Below are 22,178 nucleotides of genomic sequence, written 5' to 3' on the forward strand. Positions count from 1 at the left end.
AAAATCTTTTCTATTTAAATTAGAGGTGACTAGAGGCAAAACCAGCATGCTGCATGTACCATTATCTGAAATAATGCTATCTCTCCAGCTTATCCAGTTTTGGAATTGTAACATTTTAACTGAACTATCCAGATGAAGCCTGTTCTGGAAAATTAAGGTTTGCTGATTTATTTTTTCTTTTGTTAAAACTCTTATTGTCTGAACCCTTACTCAATACAACAATGAAAAATAAATATTCCACTGCAACATATTGTCTGTTACGAACTGCTTGATCCTGAGCAGTTGGTGAAAGTTAGCTAACGCTTACTAAGATTGCTGATTAAGTCTGGTTATTTGTTACAGGAGCAAATGAACCTGCTGTAATAACTGAAGCATGGCTATCCAAAACAGCTATAACCGCAACTATGACCTAAAGGAGAGTAACTACAGCCACATGTACACAGAATTGAAATAGCCAGGTAATACAGCTAAGTTAGGCTCTTTCTCCAGCTGTGAAGAAGAACTACCACAGATCTGCATTTTTCAAAATGCAACAGATAAGCATGCATTGATTGTCAATGAAAATAGCTGAGACACACTACAGACATTTCCCTGGCATAGAGTTTCAAGCTGTCTCTCTTTGTCTTACAGAAGAATACCTAAGTCCTATATTATAAATTCCTGTCCTCTAGTTGAGAAAGTCTTTCTTGCTTTCATCTGCTACCTCTTCTGGGAGGAATATAACTGCAAAATCAGACTGCTCACTTCTAAGTTTAAAAAAACCCAGTATGCGAAAAATGACCCAGCCAGTTGTTGGATGCAGAATCCTTCCTTTTACAGATAGAAGGATTTTAAGCTGTCCCAAGCAGCAGCCTGACCACCTTCAGAATTTGGTTATTAAGGACACATGTGTCTACATCTTTGCCCTAAAAAAGCAATGCTATTACCTTTTTATTAAAACAATCTGGTTCAGCTCTTTTTCTTTAGGCTTTGTAATCCCAGCATTCAAAGCATTTGGAAATGCTTTGAATGCATTCAATGTTTCAAATGCATTCAAATCCCAGCATTTGGAATCAAGTCTACTGGACATGCAGATTTAAAATAAATTCCTTTGATGCTCTCAACTGAACCCAACTCATTATCAAAAACAATACGCTATCAAAAATAGCTTTAAGAAGCTAAAATAAAACAAACCTTTTAGCACATACTAATAGTGTCTATTTCCAAATTAAAAAATTCAGAGCTAGGTAAACAATAATTGCCTGTAGTGTCATGAAAGACTTAAAAAGGAAAAAACCCCATACCACAAAACAAAACCACACAACTTCAACTCATCTCCCCCTTGCTTCATCAGATCCTTCCTATTATGCTTTTCTATTGCTTGAAAATCTCTAAATACTGAAGAGTCTAAGCGAAGTAGTATTTTCTGTTAAAAAAAAATTACAAAAAAGTTTATGGATTAAAATGGTGAATTTGTTAAGCACTAGGAATCAACAAATCCCAAATTAATTTAACAACTATATATAAACAAAATCTTTTAAATGATAAAAAGAAGGAAATGAAAAACATACGTGAATTTGTTTAATTTTTAAAAGGCTATTAAAATGTAATTTTAATATGTATTTTTTGATAGGATTCTTTTCATCATGGGGCTCAGTGTTAGTTTCCTTGATGCATGTTTTCAAAGCTATGATCAAGAGTTTGAATATCAGAGGCACACTGATGATTGTAATTTCAACTAACGATACTGTAATTAAAACACAACTGGCTTGGTTTTAGAGCAAAAGGCTAACAGGACAGATGTGTTCCTTTTAAGAATGTGAATAATTGCACTCTCCCAAAACAACCCAGCCCAAGTTAAATAGGTTTAAAAAAACATATGGCTTAGAATTATTACGAACCAAACAATGAGCGAATTAAAGTTGGCAGAATCTTTCCCAAAGTGACTTCACATGAATGCTAAACGTAGATTTTGTTTCTTGGGGGCTTGTGAAAGAAAACAAAAAATTCTTTCTTCACCTCCCTGCAGTAGCTTTCCTAGGAGAGATTGGGGAGGGAGGCTGGTGACAGAACCTATTTGGTATTTACTCTGCATGAAATGCCTTCCTGGATAAGCAGTGAAAAACTTTCAGGTGATTACATGAATATTCACCAGTGCACACTGAGCACAAAAGCCACTTTTTATGCCAGCTAAAGTAATGTTTGAAACACATTCCATGCAAACTACCAGGCTAAGCTTTTGTAAAAGAGCAATATTTTGCTAAGATGGATACTAAATGACAGGAAGGAGAATATTCCACTTAAAAAGTCTGAACTAAAGTCACTGGAAATGCATCTGCCTATAGCAAAACTGCCCATGTTCCTAGGACTTTCAATATTAGAATAAAAAGCTAAATTATCTCTTGTTAGTAAATCATGCCCTCAGGATTGAGAAGGAAAAGGAGAACAAAGCTTTTTCCAGCTCATTCCTTGCAACTTTGTTAAACACATTTCTCTCACCAAATAGTTTGGGCTAGAAGGGACCTTCAAAGGTCATTAGTCCACCACCCCTGCAATAAGCAGGGGCATATTTACTTAGATCAGGTTGCTCAGAAGCACATCCAACCTGGTCTTGAAAATATCCAGGGATGGTGCATCCACCACCTATCTGGGCAACCTGTGCCAGTATTTTACCACCCTCATTGTAAAGAACTTCTTCCTCATGTCCAGTCTGAATCTCACATGCCACTTCTCTGCATAAAGTCTGAGCATGGTAATCAATTAAGATGGTACTGTTACTTGCATCACATGTTGACAATACCTCATTATATAAAATCAAAGCTTTTCAAGTATAAATAGAATTTCATATTACAGGTGTGGGACACTGATTATATTGACTGTTACCTCAGAAGAAGCTATAGTACTTTTTTAACAGTATTTCGCTAAATGTCATGTGTTGCGCTACGACTGATTGTTCTGTATTGAGAAAAGCATTTTATGCTGTTTCTGCTTGCATTTTATTCTTTAAAAAAGATTTCTGTATAAAAATATTGTTACTGTTTAGTTCAGACTGCTATATAATTACACATACTCAAGGTGTTAGCAGAATACAAAACAGTAACATCTGACAAGATGATACCTGCTTCTTGAATACTACAAGACAGTAGTTACCACATACAGTATAAATAGTTGGTAATGCTCTGTTCATAATCCACTTACATACTTACAGAAATCAAAAAGACAGAAATTAAAACATAAGTAGCATCACTTGTGGAAAGATGAGGAAACAAAACCCCAAACTGTACAAAAAGAGGTGGGGCTTTTTTTTTTTTTTTTGGACAATTCTTTGCATTTTTGCCTATGGTTGTCTATAATCCCCTTTCATTTTCTGCAGATATTTATGTTTCAGTAGTTCTCTTGCAGGAAACAAATCTCTCGTCAAGATACTACAAAGGAGACAAAAGTTGCTATGTGCTTATATGATCTTTTATTCTGACCTACGATTTCACTGTCAAGCACAGAAAATGAGCAGCAAAGAAAAACTTCATAAGCAGAAGTGGTATGGAAAATTAGAAAGCAAAAGAGATGTATTGATGACAGTATAAGCAAACAGAAAACACATTAAAGCTAACTGGTATCATTTGTAATTTAAGAATTACTCTGAATATGAACAATAAAACAGTTGGCTATCATGTATTCATATTAGCAATAGTCTCCGAATAGATAAAATGGGCTAAGTGGTTAATCTACTTTTATAAAATGCAAAATATTTCTATTTATTCTAACATGAAAACAACTATGGTACGGAAAAATTCTGTCTCCCTCTGCCAAATATATTATAACCAACGTTGTCCTATGTTTTTTTGTTTGGGGTTGGTTGGTTGGGTTTCCCCCCCCCCCTTTTTTTTTGATATTTATAGGAAAAAAAACAAACCAATGAAGATATCAATCAAAGATAGTATTACACTTCTATTGCAAATAAATGCAGGGTGAGTTAGACAGCTATAGTGATATGGCAACCTTTTCAACATTACAGTTTTAGCCATTTAGAAGTTAAAGTATGTTTGTATGCTAAATATACCAATTGCTACTCTTTCTGTTCCTAATTAAATATAATAGGTTTTCTGTCATTGATAAGGGCCTTTTCAGAGGGGGAAAATATCAACGTTATTTTCTGTCCAGACTGGCAACAATGTGGAAAAACTACCTAAAGTAATGATTTCTCTGTTAACTGTTCCAAGTAGGAGTCTTAATAAAACAATCCTCTTAAACAGAAAAACGGTTTAATTTCTAAATTGTCTAAAAGACAGTATTCAGTTACACCTATTTTAAAATAAAATCATAGAATAGTTTGGGCTGGAAGAGACCTTTAAAGGTTATCTAGTCCAACCCCCATGTTTTTCAGGTCTTTTCTATTAGGAAATACTACTGAGCACAGACTATCATCACATCTGTTCCAGAACTTCTGAGTAAATTCTGGTATTGAAGACCGTGCTCCAAATTCATATACAAATACCTGAAGAATATTAGACATTAACAACATTTCTACATGGCCTCCTATAGCATTCCTGTATCCAAGTGGGGATTTTACAGTTTAGATACACAGATTACAACACAGGTAAAAATTTGCCTGATTATTTAGTTCAGCAGATAATGGTCGACAGTACATCATCCATGTACTGCATGGAAAAGGAGCTCCTCCAGAGTCTATTCTGGGACCTATCCTGTTTAATATCTTTACCAATGACCTGAACAAGGAGATGGAATGGGCCCTCACAAAGCTTGCAAGCAATGGCAAACTGCAGGATGCAACTGATAAATTCCAGAGCGTGGCTGCCATTCAGGGGGACTGATTACCAGCCTCTGGGAAGACTAATGGCACAGGAAAACAAGAATATTACCAAATCCAGTAAGATCAAAAGCAAATTCCTATACCTCATACAGGCTAATCCACTGTAATAGTAAATGATCCAGTCTGACTGGCTCAGCTGAAAAGGACATGGGAGTCATACTGAGCAGAAGATGCTATTAGTTGCCTGTCTACCTTCTCAGCAATGAAGGCTAGCAGCATCTGGAGGTACAGCAACAGGAAATGAACCAGCAGAATAAGGGAAACAGACTATTCTCCTCTACTTGACACCTGTTAGATCACAGCTGGTATACTGCATCTCATTTTAGATCCAAATACAACATTGATATATCTGAGCAAGTCCATCAGAGGACAATCAAGATGGTCAGGAGGTTGGAGCACATGCACTGTACAAGAGGCTGAGAATATTGCCTTGTTTAGCCTAGGAAGGGTTGGGGTTGGAGAGGAACCTAACAGCTTTTTTTCAGTACCTGAAAAGCAGGTTATCAAAAAGACTGAGCCAGGCTCTTTACTGAGGTGCAGAATGGGAAAAACAAGACAACGGTCAAAAATTGAAACAGGATGTTTCAGATGGACAAGAGGCATAGGAAAACATGAACACCATGAAAAAGAAAAAAAACCCCAAACAATCAAAAGTACACTGTGAAGAATTAAACATTGGAAGAGGCCACTCAGAGAAGTTCAAAAATTTCCTTCCTTGGAGGTTTTCAAGACCCGAGTGCATAAAGTAGGATGGTCTTTCTTCATAGTTGACCCTCCTCAGAGGAACAGGATGGAATTCCTCAAATCCCTTCCCACCTGAATGGTTCTAAGATTCAAAGACAATGGGACGATTTCTGCAGAAAACATGCATACAGAAGACACACTCCTGAAACAGTAAGTTCTTTATGCAGTTCTAATGCATCTTTGAGTACCAAGAGTTCTGCTTTCTTCATACTTGGAATTTAGTTGCCATGGTAACACATTCTGACTTGGAGGCTTTCCCCAGCAGTATTCTGAATTGTACAGACCAAAAGCAGCTACCAGCCTTTTTTCAAAGGCTTGCATATTTACTCTGTCTGCTACAAATATATTCAATGGCACACTCATGTCTCTGAACTTAAAAGATATGTACTTTAATTCTTAATTACAGATTTACAATCCAAATCCACAGGTGAAATGACTCAGTTTCTGGGGATAGAGCAATTTATGTCATTATGCAGTCATGGCATTCAGTCAGCCTGTACAGCCTTGCTCCTGGAATTTTTTTTCTATTAGGCGGGTAGGTGAGATCAAGGGAATTTTCAAGCAAGCAAACCACAGGAAAACAGTCAATGAATACATTTCAATCAGTTGTGGAAGACAGTTCAAAAAATTCTTCTTTCATCAAGATAAAATATTGAAGACTTTTGGCCCTAATCTATGTTTATATATAATTTGATTTCTGTTCCGGTCAGAGATTTCCTGGTGCTAAATAAAGAGTCACCACTTTTAGCATTGCACAGTACAGGACACGGTCTAGATCGTTGCCAAAGCTGTAGCTGCCACACAGTGAAACCTCACTTAAGCTCTCAAAGGGGCATCTTTCCCTTGGCTGCTTGTGATATAGCAACAGATGTGGCTGCAACTTAGACCACTAATTCTTCTAGGCAGAACACAAGAAGGAAAAGATAACATAGCGTTAGCATTTCCATCTCTAGGCAATGCAGGTAGTCTCCTCTGTCAGAAGATACCCTAGATGATAATGTTTTGTATTGCTGGTTTTTATGGCAAGCTATTCATCTTGTTTGTACTATACATGCAGGAAAGCTCACAAAGATAGATAAGATTCTGACTGTATATCAGTACAGTGCAATACCACACATCACTAAATGCCTATTAGGTTAAAATTATGTAATACTTGGGTTTGTTTGTTTGTTTTTTTAAGTGGCCCTACACACTTGCCAATTATACAATTATAATTTCTTGGTAACTAAATTTTAGTTCGCCTATCACACTATTTAATAAAGAGACTTAATAAAAATCTTCTGAATAAACAGTAGCATCGTTTTTGATACAGGAAAGTCAGTATTTTTGCACTGACCAGAAAATGACTTGCCAATTGAAAGACACCAGAAAAGGGTAAGATAGGAAGACAGAGACTGTGACCTAAGTAATTATGCATTTTAGTTAACATATTTTTCTCTTGCTCCTTCCCATGGCCAAAAACTTCTGCTGACTTAAATTTAAGTTTAAAGTGACATGAAAATGAGGTAATTGCATTTTCAATTATCTCTTTTAAGAAAACTGAATACATGTCTTCCTGGTTTTCTACTTGAGATGCAGTACTTAACTGAACATTAAAGATACCAAACTCAAAAGCATCAAACATCAAGTGTGCCAACTATACTTATCCACAACAAAAACAATGTTGGACTTGCATTATACATGAGATAACTACATACATGACTATAGCTAGTATACAGACAAAAGAGTACTTTTGTTAGGTCTGATTTTGAAATTTTATCTTCAAAGTTTTACAACCATCATAACAATGCCACAAGCCAAAACCAAAACACACAAGGCAGAAACTGGCAGTTATAAAAGCTTTCCAGTCTCACTTGCTTATCAGCCGGTTTGAAGAGACAACTCTAACAAGTGGATGACACCAAGCTCATTCCTAGCAACATATACCCACATACCTGGTCTCCCATTGTGAGCCAGTACTCACTGCGGTTTCAACCTTTGCTTCCCAGTACCCTAACTTCAGAAACCTTTCTTTTTTTAGCCCATCATCACAGAGAATACGAATTAAGTCCCTGACAACATACTCTAAATTTACAAAGAACGAAGTTAAGATGAGGTTTTTTTGTATGTTTAGATTTTAAGAAACAACCTCCCCACATTTACAGTCAGATAATCTGAAGTTGGCAAGGCCATTTTTGTCTTCATGTCTGAACAATTCTGCTCTCTAATCTATTTCCAAGGTTTCTACATTATCCAAAATGTTGTTCTTCATATGCATATAGACATTTACTGGAGAAATAGCCCAATGAACTCAAACCAGATTTAAACACATTCATTAATCCAACACTGTAAAGCAATGTTCAGATTACTGTGCCTTTATTATATACTCCATATTCAAGTAAGAACTGGTGATAATCGTATAGTGAAAAGTAAACCGATCACGAGATGATAGCCTTCTTCAATAAACAGATCTGCGCCTACTCTGACCACAAGTGAGGCTGCAATTAAATTTCTATTTTAATATAAGTATATGCCTTTAATCTTACAATTTGACTGTTACTATTATTATGCCTCTGGAATGTAATATTTTCTGGAATTGCACTGCTGTATCTTGACATATAATTCACACATTTAATTCTTAACAGGCCCATAACATTGAATAAAGAAGTCAAATGACAACTACTAAACTAGTTCCCTAATAACTGTTATTTCCAAATGTCATATTCTGAAGAAAGTGACTTGGCAGAAGTTTCACTACTGCCCTTAATTTAGAGAAAAAATAAACCAACTTACCGTATTGATCCAATCATGTAGGGCTGTGCCAACTGTACTACAATTGCTCCACTCCCAAGCTGATGGCACGTGTACCCAGAATCCCAATCATAGTTTTTTGTGTCTCCATTCAGTAAGGCGTTGCGACTGCGACTTACACCCTCAATCACACTCGCACAGTCTGCAATTGTTGCAACATTTTCAGTGGGAACTGTGAATTAAAACCACAAAGACAACAGACATACAGTCAGAAAACAGTTGAGCTAACACTGGTCTTTGGCAAAGAAGTGGGAAAACAAAACGGATGAAAGTTATGATCCACACAAGGAAATTTAACTCTTGATTTAACATGACCTATGAAGCAGAATCAAATGGTATGGATAATTTTTATAGCATTGATCCCAGAATAGCTTGGTAAATGAACAGATGTATTTGTCTTAGTGATATGAAAGTACCCTTTTAATACAGCTGGCGGGGGGGGGGACGACGACACATGGGGATGGGGTGGAGGGGAAACAATCTTGTCCAGCAAAACTTTTAAAATACTCTAACACTTTATTCCTGTTTTCACACTGAACAACCCCCCTCCCAACCTTCCTCCCTCAAACCCCGCCCCCCCCCCAAAAAAAAAAAAAAAAAGAGAAAACAAGTTTTGAGAAATAAGTGTGCAACATTTAAAGCATTTTTCTGGACTGTGGGAAGGCTGGGCTCAAAGTCTTTAAAATCAGGGCTTTAAATCTCAGAGCTCAGAAGATTATTCTAACACATAGCTGTTGGTACTTCTGACAGTCCCTCTGACTGTGATCAGAAACCGCACCCCAGAACTGAGAAAATTAAAAAGCTTTTTAACACTTAGAAAATCCTTCAATACAAGTATTGGACTACAAAAGGGAAGGAGAGACCAATAGGTCTGCCTAACAAATGGCACAGCAAGCACAGAAATAATTCTCTTTCAGCAAGATAAAGGAAAAAGGTACAACTGAATGCTGCAAAAAAGAAATTGTAACACCCTGATAGCAAAAGAAGCTACTTAGAACCCACCCTCTTGAAAAAAGGAAGGTTTTCCCCTTCCCCTTAAAGCAGTCTTCCTCTTCCCTTCAAATCAACTGGAATTCATGGTATAGCTTGAACTTAACATAATTTTAGCAATTTTATCAAAGAGCAAGACACCAGGTGCTTTGGGAGCACACTGTAAGAAAGACGTGCATTTCCGTGTGCATACAGTTAGTTTTCCAGGGCTGTTTTGTAAGTGCTTCAACAGTTATTTTTGGAATTACCTATTACTTCCCTTTGTTATCATGTAATCAAATATGGTACTTTCTTTCTGTTTGTAATTCAGAGAGAATCTAAAACTTTCAGAACTTCATCTTCCAGCAAGACGACAAACGAACATGAAAGAAAAAGCTATTTAAGATATCCTAGTTAGGTCCAGCACTTTCCCAAAAAGCTCAGTTTTTAGCTAACCTCCTCAACTTTTCAAACTCTCTTTACTCTTTATGGTCATCAAAAATTAATATTAACAAGTCTGAAAAATTATGCTCTTTGAGCATGTAAAAATCAAGGTTGCCTGTTGAGCTTTTTTTTTGGGGGGGGGAATGTTAAAAACATTGAGGGTTTTACCCAAATGATAACAAAAATTCTTTCAGCACAGACTGTATTAAAAAAGGCTGAGATTTTATGGCAAGCTCTAATAAAGGACAATCAATCTCTGTGGTATTGCAACTTAAAAGAGAAAAGAAGAAATAAATTATCAAAAATTATCTGAAAGACAGTGATCAATTTCCAAATTCACAACATCTCATACCAAACATTTCTGAAAATCGGAAAAAGAAAACAAGAAAGGCACAAACGCCCTAGAAACAGAGAAACCAGCCCTGTGAATATTCACAAGAAAACAAATGCTGTATAGTATGGTGCAAATGTACCATTTTAAGCCCACTGCACAATGATAACTTAATTACATACTTTAACGGTTGTTTTTAAAATACGTGTAACATATGAAAATGGCTGTCGTACAGCTAAGTGAAATTTCAGAGCTAGTTGTGAGAACCTTCAGCACCCAAAAAGGAGATGATTTTTCCATAAAGGGCTACAATTTCGATCGTGCTAGTGGTATCAGGTGGTTAAGAAAACCACCAACCAATCAACTCACCATAAAACACAAAGAGGGAAAAAAGTGCAAGCACATTGTTAAGAAATAATCGAAGTCAGTGGAAAAGCAACAGTCTCTCAGAAATCTACTGCACTATCAAACACACTATCATCTCTGTGTGCTCATTAAAAAAATTACTAAAGAGACACATTATTATTCAAGAAACCTCTTGATTCCTTATTACTGAAAAAGAGACTTTCAGAAATTCCCATATTCTTATGGGGGAGCAGGTGGTAGACATCAGGATATTTCACCTGGAACGTTCTGACTAAAGTGAAGACTAATAATACAAGCTAAGAGTACTGGCATAAAAATGAAGTTTACCTTGGGTTCCTTTTCTTCCCCTCTTCCACTGCAGTACAGGAACTTCCTTGAGTATCCATTTTATATAGGTATTAAAGCGTCTTCAATATATGGCACTTTATTTCTTTTTGTGTGGTTGGTTGTTTTTTTTAAAAACAAGTAAAAGATGAAGTGTCAAAATCAACATTCATGATGAGTGAGGCTCTGTGGCATGTTCTGGACACTCTCTGAGCTATGTGAGGCAGTAATTGAACACAGTACAGCTCAGCTCATCCAATATCATACCTGCATGCCCTCTGATCATTGTCCTGCTCCTTCTCACATTTAGATTTCTGCACTAATTCATGACCTCCTAAGAAGATGTTACCCTGATTAGTCAAACTCCTTAACAACCACGCAGAAACTGCATTAGTATGTTTTTAATATAATTCTGTGGTCTTCCTTACAGTGGTTAATTAGAATGTCATTCTGACTAATTGCAGTGTGCAGAAGGTGCCATACTGTTCCTTATCTCAGGGGGGGTCTGCCACTCCCTGTTTTGAATATTTATTATCATCTTTTATATCCACTTGATAAATTTCTTAAAGATACCATTTGGTAGGAACTCCACTCTGTTCTGTATTTTCAAGTCTTTTGGTTCTCTTCATTTTTCCCATTAGGATTTCTGCTTCAATTTAGTTCACGTTTCCAAAAACACACTTCCAAAACCAACAGTCTTGTTCTTATTGTTGCCTGCCTTTTTTCTTTTTTTTTATTCCACCAGCTATCCAGCTTTTACAGTAACCAATGTTGTACAGGAAAACGAGAGAGGGGATTACAAATTCAGAAATTCTTTTTACCACATACAGCGGTTTTACTGTGATAAGTTTGATTTGCTTTTATGTAACAGACAAGATGTGCATTAGCAAAGCATACACATTCTGCAAGCAAACAAATGAAGACGATTGAGGTTACAGGACAGCAGCATCAAAATATTTATTAAAACTTCCTTTCTTGTCTCCTAGTCTTACACCACACTATGAAGTGATGAACAACTTGGCAGCATATTTAATTCTAGGAATAGTATTTTTATAAAGGATTGTCATTTTCAAGGCAGGGCCCAAGGGCCAACAATACCAGTGGTATTTTAAAGTTACGTTATTCAACTGTTCTTAGAGATCCCGCAGGAGAAAATGTACTAGGAGAGTGCAGTAGTCTCAGTCATGTTTATTTATCATTCATTAAGCTTTCTTCTATTTTCTCCTTAATTTTTAGCATACTTGATTTTCCATAGAAGCTCTGTTTCCCCTGAAGTATTCATAAAAAAGATAATCATTAATGCAGCCAGTGTTTGGTGGCCTCAATATCTGAGTGTAAAATACTTCCTTTCATCTCCCAGTCTGCACAGGCCAGGTTTTGCTTTCTGCCCAACCCTTTAACTTCACTGTAATCAACTGATAAACACAGCAGGGTCAGAAGTGGGAATTACAGAAAATCCTCAAATAACTTTTTTTTTACACAGGAAGGACAAAAATGGAGTGGATTCCTGCACCAGCTCACAAAACCAGCATTAATGCACCTTAATTCAATCACTAAAATAAACACACAGAAAAAGCAGATCTACTAAGTAGTCTTATTTTATAGGAAGGCATCAACTTAAAGCATTATGGACTGTTTATACTGCACTCTATGCAATAGTCAGTCAAAGGTTGTCAGCTCAAATGTAATCATTGCAAAACAGCTGTTCATTTTACTGAGTTCTGTTAAGGCACTTACAAAATCCTCACCATAAAGAAATACATTTATTATTTTATTTTCTATGTTTAATAAGTATGAGGAAGTGATTTTTCTCTCATGCTGACATCTGCTTTCAAATGCTCCATTTTTAATGGTAAAATCACATTCCTTCTCTACCTGAACAGCTACTGAGCTCACAAGTTTCCTGTCTAGAAAGTAACAATTAGAAAAAAGCAAGCAGAGAAAAAAAAAAGGCAACAAACCCAAACACACAAAAAAAAACCTTCCTACAACAAAAAGACTTAAGTAAGTCAGACATATCCCAGGGTTTGCTTTTAGTGTATTAAATAATTTAAAGAATGCTGAGCATTCTGCTTTCATTATTTTCACATACCAAAAGACTTGTTAAGTCTAATCTTTAATCAGTGTACAAATTAGCACTTGTTTATTTGCTACATGGTAGAAAATACTAAGTTTACAGACTTTTCAGTTAATTAAAATACAGTCAGAGGTCCTGTCCCTCATCCCCATACTCTTTATTTTCTTGAGCTGAAACTTCCTGATGACATTGCTATATTTTATTTGAATATTCAGTCAAGAAATCAATCATGAACTCAAGAAATATCAAATTCAAGCAAACATTGACAGTATTTCCACCTGTTTCAGTGAAAGTTTTCTGCAGGCCATATTTAGCTGGAAAAGAAGACCCATTTGCCTATGTCCAATTGTTACTTTGGAATCGAGTAACTTCAGAGAAGGCTGATTTTTCAGTTGATATCTGGTAGAGTTTGTGATTTCTGATCCAATAAATTAAAATAAAGGCATTCAAGTCATAAGAATTGGCCACACTTTTAATTGCCAACCAACTGGCTAGCTACAGGGCTCTTCCATTAAACATTCTGCCTGAAGAATGCTCTCAGAAATAGCGATTGTTTCAGAAGAGCCCTAGGAAGCCCTCATTGCAACACTGGAAATGGGAAGGGGGTGGGGGGTGGGTAAGTAATTGGAATGATATAAACAGATCTCAGTTGAAGAATGGGTAGCAATAACTAAACTGACCATGTGGCTGTCCTTTCCCACAGAAAGAGGAAAAGAAAAAAAATCCCTGCAGTATTTAGATAGACTTCAAATTTTCATAATCTCCTAAGGCTACGCTTGCAGCAGAGATGACTTAATTGCTGGGTAAACCTACATGGTTTCAAAAGGAGACTAACCTTTAAAAAAAGAGAAGAAACAAATTATGATAGCTTTATGTGGCATCAACATTAAGCTAGACACAAAAAACAGCATCTCTAACTGCTTCCTTGGAGAGACATAGAACAGTTTTTTACAAAGCTGAATCACACACTAGGAAACTGATAGGGCTGGTTTCTCTCTTACGTATTTTATTATTATTTTTTTAAGTAACTGCCAGAGGTAAAAAAGAAGTGAATGATTATTTATTCATTTCATTTTTTCCCTTTTAAAACAAGTTCCAAGGCATTGGACAGCACACAAATGAAGGTTCATAATGATTCGTAAGTGCTAAACAGCATTCCCCAGAGGATGACCAAGGACATTCCAGTGTTTTATATCAATCTCTTACTCTTCAGTCATTATTCACTGTTCTCCCTTTTGTGTGCACTGTACCAGATAGTTTGATAGACTGAGACAGACTACAGATAAACACAACTGCATATAAAAGCTTTTCAAACTGCGCTCCCTATGACCTTAACCAGGCTCGAAACAGGATGGTAGGCTGGTCAAGTGACACGCATGCATAGTCCTTGACTGCTCCACAGCACCAAGTACTGATTAAAGGACTAAGCAAGGCTATAATTTTCTTTCCCTTTGAGGCAGAAAAACAAGAATTAGCTCCTATATTTAGGTGAACACCCCCCCCCCCCAAAACCAAACCAAACAAAATCACAAGCCCCCTCCCTCCCGCAAAACCCCTCCCCAAGCCAAAAGTGGTATTACACAGAAGCAGCCCCAGACCCACTGCTGTAGCTTCTTGTCACTGGGTAGATTAGATTCTTTTACACAACAGCACATCATGCCGGGTACTGCTTCAGCTTCCAAAAGAGTAAGTCTCTAGCTTGTAAAAATCTTCATTTGTTTTGGATTCTAGATTAAATACTAATGACTAAAGGCCATTCAAAATTTCAGAAGTGGAAGTTTACTAAAAGCAAATACTATGCTTTTCAGATTTAAAAAATATTTACATCTCTGGAAAATATAATGGTTATATAAATCTCATGAAACTAGTAAGTTATCAGTCCACATACTTACACAATTACAGATAATACTATGCTGAAAGGAAAATGACATCTCAACCCCAACGCTTGTGTTAGGGAATAATTTCATGGGACTGAATTAATTTCTGTCACTTAATTTTACAAGACAACCAAGGGTAAACCAATACTAGAACACCAGACAGTGCTAGAAAGAGCACTTCCTGCTATATTTACTTCAAAACTGCTTCTCAGCTACCAATGGGTCAAGTCAGTAGTGCATGTAGTGTTGTATAAAGTAACTGCATAAATCATCTTCCATACTAACCTTTAAATGTAATACGTCAAGTCAACACTTGTCATGAAAACCTTATACGCAAAACCACAGCAACATAAAATTGCTGTTATCAGGAAACTGTACTTCATTTTTATTATTTGTTTACCGGCCTTCTAATCTTCACTTTACAGCGACAGCCATTACATAGATAGTATGTATCAGTAGTAATATATCTGATAAATTACCGTCTTTGTATATACAGCTTTCTGATCAAGTTGAAAAGGTTTCACAAAAATTAAATAACTAACTATCCTTAAATCTCCACGTAAGATCCCTAAACATCCCTGTGGCCTTATTTCTTCGGAATGAGGTTTGAAATTACAAACTCTTTGCATGTTGTCTTCAGTGTTGCTTTGCCAGAACTAGGGGTCACGAAGTCCTTCTGAAAGGGCCATATGACCTTCAAGGGCTTACCAACATTTCATTTTCTTAGTAAAGCAGGTTATAGATACAGCAGCCGTGTTTCTTCTAACCTAATCTAATACAACATGTGATACCATCCAGGACGAAGACTGAACTAATAGTTTTACCTAATACTGCTTTTCAAGAGTTGAGGATGAAAGCTTCTCACACAGTTAAGCTTAAAAAGAACCTACTTTGATTACTGCATTTTGATGTATCTTGTGGAGCTTTCCTAAGTGCTTTCAGTTCACTTTACCCTATCTGGTCAGTGCAGAAATAGAAACAAACATTGCAAATCCTCATTAGAGCAACAAAATAGATCTGTGCCAACTACCCCACTGATAGTTGTAAAGATTTTTTTCCAGAAGTGGTACTAGGACAGCCTGCTTTTTCAAGGGAGCCAGACAACATGCTATCTTACAGTAACAATCACAGCTATTTAAAACAAAGCACTACATGGATGTAAGGTCTTGCTTTTATCAGAGCTGCTGAGAATATTTCTGAATAGGCAATACTGTTGGCCATAAATTCTGGTGGAACATCCCTTGTGCCCCTGCACCATTTCAAACTGGACTGCCCTCAACTAGCCCCAGATCTTTCAATTTGCCCCTTTCTCATCATAAATTCTGCAGTGCCATACACATATATCCAGCTGTTGCTGCTTTACTTACTATTTGAAGTTGGTCCACACCCCTCTTCCAATTAACTACTCACTGAATTCTCTTTTAATTTCCCATTAGTTGCATTCGCTACCATCCCTTCAATATAAAAAGCTGTACAGCCCTACAGGCCTCACTTTGCTTACTATAGATCACTTCAAATGACTCACAGATACAACAGCTTGATTGATCCATATTGAATGACAGTGTAATTCCACTGATCACCATGAACAACAATGGATACATACTATTGTGTAGTCCAAACCCTACTTCCCTGCATGATTCTGTAACTTCCAAAAAAACCCAAAAATCATAAATGCAGGAATTTTAATTAAGCCATACAAAGTGTCCATCCCGAGATTATCTTTAAAACGCATGAAATGCTGAAACAGATCAAACAGTTTGCCTCAACAAAATGCTCACTAAGCCACAAAATAACATTCAGTATATGAGACACAAGCCAATTATGGTACAAGTACACTTCATGAACATACACAGATTCACTACCTTTGCCTACTGTTATGACCAAACAAAAGAAAACCAAAACAACCAAGCAAATATATTACTTGTGCCCTAAATTAAGTATTTGGTAAGTAAGACTGATAATCTTAAACCAAATACATACAGATCTATGCACCACTTCTTTGCTCACAGGAATTCTGATTTTGTACAAAGTTTTTAAAAATTCATAGCTGGCATTGATAAATATGAAATTTAGCTCAAAGGTTTTAATAAACTTGAATATTTTGTTTCTGCACTAGATAGCTTACTAAGGTAGATGTTTTCTTTAAACACAGCTCTTCCTTAATGCTTATTCTATTTTCTTGTCAATAGCAACTGCAATACTAGCAAGCTCCCTAAAAGAAAAGGAAAACTTTCTATTTGCATTATGGTACAGCTTCATATTTTGGGACTATATAACATAAAAATTGGTCAAGTGTGATTTGCCAGGCTACTTATTCAGTCCTTAAAAAAAAAAAAAATCATTAAATTACACAACAAACCTCATGACAGCAGCTGTAACCATACGATGCCTTTGTATAACACAGGGGGCATGGGCTGGAGAAGTTGTTCCTCAGTTTTTCACAGCTAAGTATTACAGTTTTATCAGGGGGAAAAAAAAAAAAAGAAAAAAAATCTGTCTTACTAGTATCTACTCTTTCATTCTTTTTTGAAAACTGTTTTCTTTTCCAGCTATTATATGTGTAAAATTAAAATCTAAATATATGTTTAAAACCAGCATGAACTTAGAATTTTGCTGAAATTTTCAATTTCACGCTGGAAACTGTGGTAAACCCTCAACTAGTCAACTACTGAAAGGGGCACAAAACTCTCCCCAGTGAATTTTAGTATCTCAGTTGCATGAGTTTGTATGGAAGAATGTACAGAAATCACCTTGTCTAGACTACTAAAAAGAAGTTATTAAACCTTACTTTGACATAGTTTATCATTCAGGATTGTTGGTCTGTTGGGGATTTCTACCTTAAGTAATACAGCACTATGTAGTGGTACTTAAACAATATTACATGAACTGTTCAGATCTCCAGAGGTAAGAAAGCTCCATCAACGTGGCGCTCTGAAAACACGGGCAGCCAATGTAACGTTCTGCCATGGTTAAGTGTGTCTATGACTCTTTGGGGGAAAATCAACACCTGAGAGTTTACTTTCAGCAGCTTAAACTAGGCTGTATAGGAGTCTCTAAATACCTAAATTCATCTTCACTGTAATAAATAGCTCTGGTTCTCCCTCCTCATTACAGAACTCAGGCTAACCTAGTGGCAGGCAAGAGCAATGACATGCAAAGAGAAACTGGATTAGCAGCACAGTGTCTCAATTACCAGTGACCTTGTCAGCAGTAGTTGATTTAATTTGAACTTTAGCATTCCTGCAGCTTCAATAATTAATCCACAGAACTGGAATTTCAAAGAAGTCACAAGAACTAGCCAACCAGTTCTATGCTTACAGCATCATTTAACTCATGAGATTTCTGTGTGGGAACAGCAGGAGAATAAGAGTACAGTGATGACCAGTCTTAAAAGGCAAGGATTTGCAACAGTTCATGTAAAAGGAGAACACTTTTATCTCTTACCTATCAGACCTTTCTCAAGAGTAAAGGTTTTGTTTGTGAACATGCATTCAAATGCCACAATGTGGAAAACTTTGTTCACTGTGTTGTGGGTCCCAACAATTCGAATATACCTACAGAGAAAAGAAAAAAAAAAATAAAATGTAAGTAGCACAAGTTAAGTATGACAAAATTCTATGCACTAAAATACAAATGATTCAATTGGACTGTATTGTGCAGACCTCTAAGAACTGAGTAACTGTTAAAAAATAATAATAAAAGGAGTTAAAAGCGTATCAATTTCACAGCAAACTTCTATCTATTAAGGATGCTGGCTCCAGTACGATTTAAGGAAAAAAATAATTAAAGAGTTGTTACATCTATCAGAAATATCTTTCTGGACGACTTTGCCAAGAAAAGCAAAATGAGGGACCTTCTGGTTCAGAAATGGTCTGTTAGTGCAAATGTGTGCTCATGGAAGTTTTAAATAACAACAAAAACAATTGGCTTTATCAACTATTCTGCTCAAGAGTGAAAGATTTCATACAGGCACAACAAACCCAACAGATCAGTGAGACTGCGCTGCAGAAGCCAAAAATTAATTCCATTTCAACATGACTGATTCTAATTCTAGCACTTGATGTAGAAGGTATCAATGTCTTTGCTGGTGTATATTAATAACAAAAAAGTAATTCTGAACAGTCAAGTGTTATGAAACAGAGCAAGCTCTGGATTCCATTTCTGGTTATATACTTATACTTCTAGACTCTAATTGAAAATCAAATAGAGTTGTTCTTGAACACCTGTTCACCTTCAGTATTACCCTGGAGGCTCCACCTTCTATAAACAGCCATTAAACTCTGATTTAGTCTGATTCACCCAATTTCTGAACAGATCCAACAGTTCTTACTATAAATTTTAGAAAATCCTAAATGGAATATTGTACACCATCTCAATAAACGTTTAACAAGCAACACAGAAAACTACCTAAACCAAATATCACTACCCATAAAATGGGCTACCCACAACGCAGAAGGCTTTGTATTAAATTAATTAATTTCAATTAAAAAGTACTAGGATGTATGGATCTTAACCAATATCCTCAGTCTTCTGTATAAAACAACCTTTCAGTTATATAACATAATTATAGTTCCAACATAATGGGCATTCACCAACAGCATCATATTGGCTTGTGTTCTTCATCATACCAAATTGAAAAGATGCACAGCTTTCACCTGAGATTTTTTTTTTGAGGCAATAAAAAACCTCATAGCTTTTTACTAATGTTCAACCTCCTCCTACACTTCACTTTAGTGCCTTATGAAAGAGCTCTTATAAGCAAGCCTCATTGGCTGTTATTACTGACATTCATTCATCTTTACCATACATAGAAAAAAATCAATCTATTACATGCAAATGACTGCAAGAGACAACTACGCTACCTGAGTATCATCACTAAAACTGACGTTTTTGACCTCTGATCCTTTTAGCTTATGTAATAGCTTTATTTTGAAAAAAATATTAGATATTCATAGAATCATAGAATAGTTAGGGTTGGAAAGGACCTTAAGATCATCAAGTTCCAACCCCCCTGCCATGGGCAGGGACACCTCTCTCTAAACCATATCACCCAAGGCCTCGTCCAACCTGGCCTTGAACACTGCCAGGGATGGAGCATTCACAACCTCCTTGGGCAACCTATTCCACTGCCTCACCACCGTTTTATAATACATATGCTCAAAATTTCAATTAAAATATTTTAATTATCATGACTTAAAATAAAGAAGAATGATAAGCTAATTCATATTGAATATCACCTCACAGATTAACTATCACAGTAGCAAATTTCCTGCAAGTAGGAATGTGGAAGAATTTCTATGTAGAAAAATTAAAGATGGCAAAACTGGAGAAAATATTATTTTTTTCATAAAGAAGGTGCAGCTATATTTTAGGGGTAAACCAGAACTTTTCCCTCACTATTTAACTGTGACAAGTGCCTGCGAAGAGCATCTCAAGAATCTTTGCTGAGGTTCAGGGAAACAGCATTTTTTTCCCAGACCTGCCCATGTGAGCTGCCGCAAAAGGCTGTATGTGAAATGCCACATTTGGGGATTCACATTATGAAGGCAAAACTCTATCAGCCTCAGTTCTTCATAGCATGCTGAGGTTATTTTGCACTGTTTTTCAAGAGGCACCCAGCCATGTACAGCCATAGCAGAAGCACAGTGGACACACAGGAGCAAGACCCCAAGGTTTCTGCTCACAAAGCCAACCTAGCAAAACTGGCACTGAAAATCCATTGACAAGCTTATAATCAAATTATTCAGGGGACTAACAGTTTGTTGCTCAGAGACAGTTAACCTGAAATTTGAAAGAACCTTTCAGTTTTAGGAGATCTGACAGACATCTTCAGCTGATGTATGCCTCCTCCTTAAAGTTAGACACAGATGTATTTCCTTCAGTCTTTTCAGATTATCTTCTTTTTGGCAATTCACAAGTACAGTAGGAACCCTAAATACACAGGCAACAACCAGGATTCAACAACAGCAAATGCTCTTGTTCTATTCAGTATCATAAGCACAGAATTCAACTAAACATAGGAAAAATACTGAAACATTTCTAAGTGCATGCAGAGGCTGGCTTGCCACCGAGACTCCCTCATCTTCCTCAGACAAGAAAGGTATTGACTGAGTTGTGCTGCTTGGACAAAACCCGCTCCAGGCTAACCAACAGAGCATTACTAATGAAGATACTCTGACATACTTGCTTTACAGAGTTTCGAGAATAAAGAAAATAGCATTATTAACAGAAACACAAGAAAATGCTTCATAATTACTTTTAAAAACTAATTTAATCAGGGTTTTGTGTATGTGTGTGTGCGTGTGTGTGTGTGTTACAAAACTGTAACATTGGTGCAAAGCTCTTGATTGGTTTTGGCTTTTATAGTTTGGGTTTATTTGAAATATATTGAGAAGGTGAAAGAAAAAACTGGAATACTTTGCCATGGGAAAAAGTGTCTTTATCATACCACACACTTAGGTTAAGTAACATGTCACTCACAGGTCATCAAAGTTCTCTGCCAACAAGTCGAAAGGCACAAACCGTATTCTTTGTATGCTAAATAACCTACTAGTTATTTTGAACAATAGGTGACAATGTTTCACATTGCTGGAAAGCTGAAATTTTGTGGCAATATAAAACAAAATCCCACCCATTAAAATAATAATGTATACATTAATCTTCTGAAGTATATTATTTCCATGTAATATTATTGCAAGGTAGAACATAATGATATGACAAAACTCATCCTTTCTCCCCCGTATACTGCATATATTTTATTATTTCCTTATCTCTCTCAAGGTGAATGATCAGCATGATTTCCTGTCTGAATCTTTCATTCTTCCACTTGGTGGAAATTAAAAATAATGCAATCTTCAAAATTACTTTAAACACCCTAAATTCTAAAATCTCATGCTCAGGTTTTGCACAAGAATTGTAGTTTATTATTCCATTTAATGCAAAATACTAAAGCCTCCATAGCCTGAGACTGTAGAGATAAGGCAGAATTTGTTGGAAATGCAATCAAGACTATGTGCACCATATCTTTTTTTTTTCTTGAGTGATTTGTTAGGTGGAATATAAGAGTACAGGCAACAAGATTAATATGAACAGTTATTCAGCACACACAACTTTGACAAATGCTTAAAATGCATGAAATGTTCTGTGTGATCACTCCAATTTTTAGAACATACTGTAGTGGGTTTGGCTGCGATACAGTTCCATTTCTTCACAATACCTTGTAAGGTGCTATTTTGTATTTGTGCTGAAAACTATGTGGATAACACTGGAACATTTCAGTTATCCTTCTGTCAACTTGGAGTCCAAAGCTGGGACCCTTTTCGGCAGAACTGCTGTAAATACCGGTGCAGATAATCCCTCTTTATATATCTGTTCTTTAAGGCATTTGACCAGGAAGAGGTTGAAATTCAACTCCTTTTTTTATCAGGACTTTAAACCTAAGGAAAG

At 36.3% G+C, this 22,178-nt stretch overlaps 1 protein-coding gene across 2 annotated transcripts in view; it reads right to left on the reverse strand.

Annotated features, from left to right (window-relative positions):
* Window positions 1-22,178, reverse strand: part of BTBD9 (BTB domain containing 9) — a 142,179-nt gene that overhangs the window by 34,788 nt on the left and 85,213 nt on the right. For both annotated transcript variants that reach the window (XM_061365977.1, XM_061365976.1), the window contains exons 8-9: window positions 18,177-18,286; window positions 8,327-8,516 (exon numbers count right to left, since the gene is read on the reverse strand). In XM_061365977.1, coding sequence (XP_061221961.1) covers window positions 8,327-8,516; window positions 18,177-18,286 — 300 coding nt within the window. The remainder of the gene's footprint in view (window positions 1-8,326; window positions 8,517-18,176; window positions 18,287-22,178) is intronic.

The sequence above is a fragment of the Neopsephotus bourkii genome, unplaced genomic scaffold (genome assembly GCF_033783945.1).
Source record: "Neopsephotus bourkii isolate Nb327-2 ecotype Australia unplaced genomic scaffold, CSIRO-AGI_Nbou_v1 NB_1292, whole genome shotgun sequence".
In the NCBI taxonomy this organism is placed as follows: Eukaryota; Metazoa; Chordata; class Aves; order Psittaciformes; family Psittacidae; genus Neopsephotus; species Neopsephotus bourkii.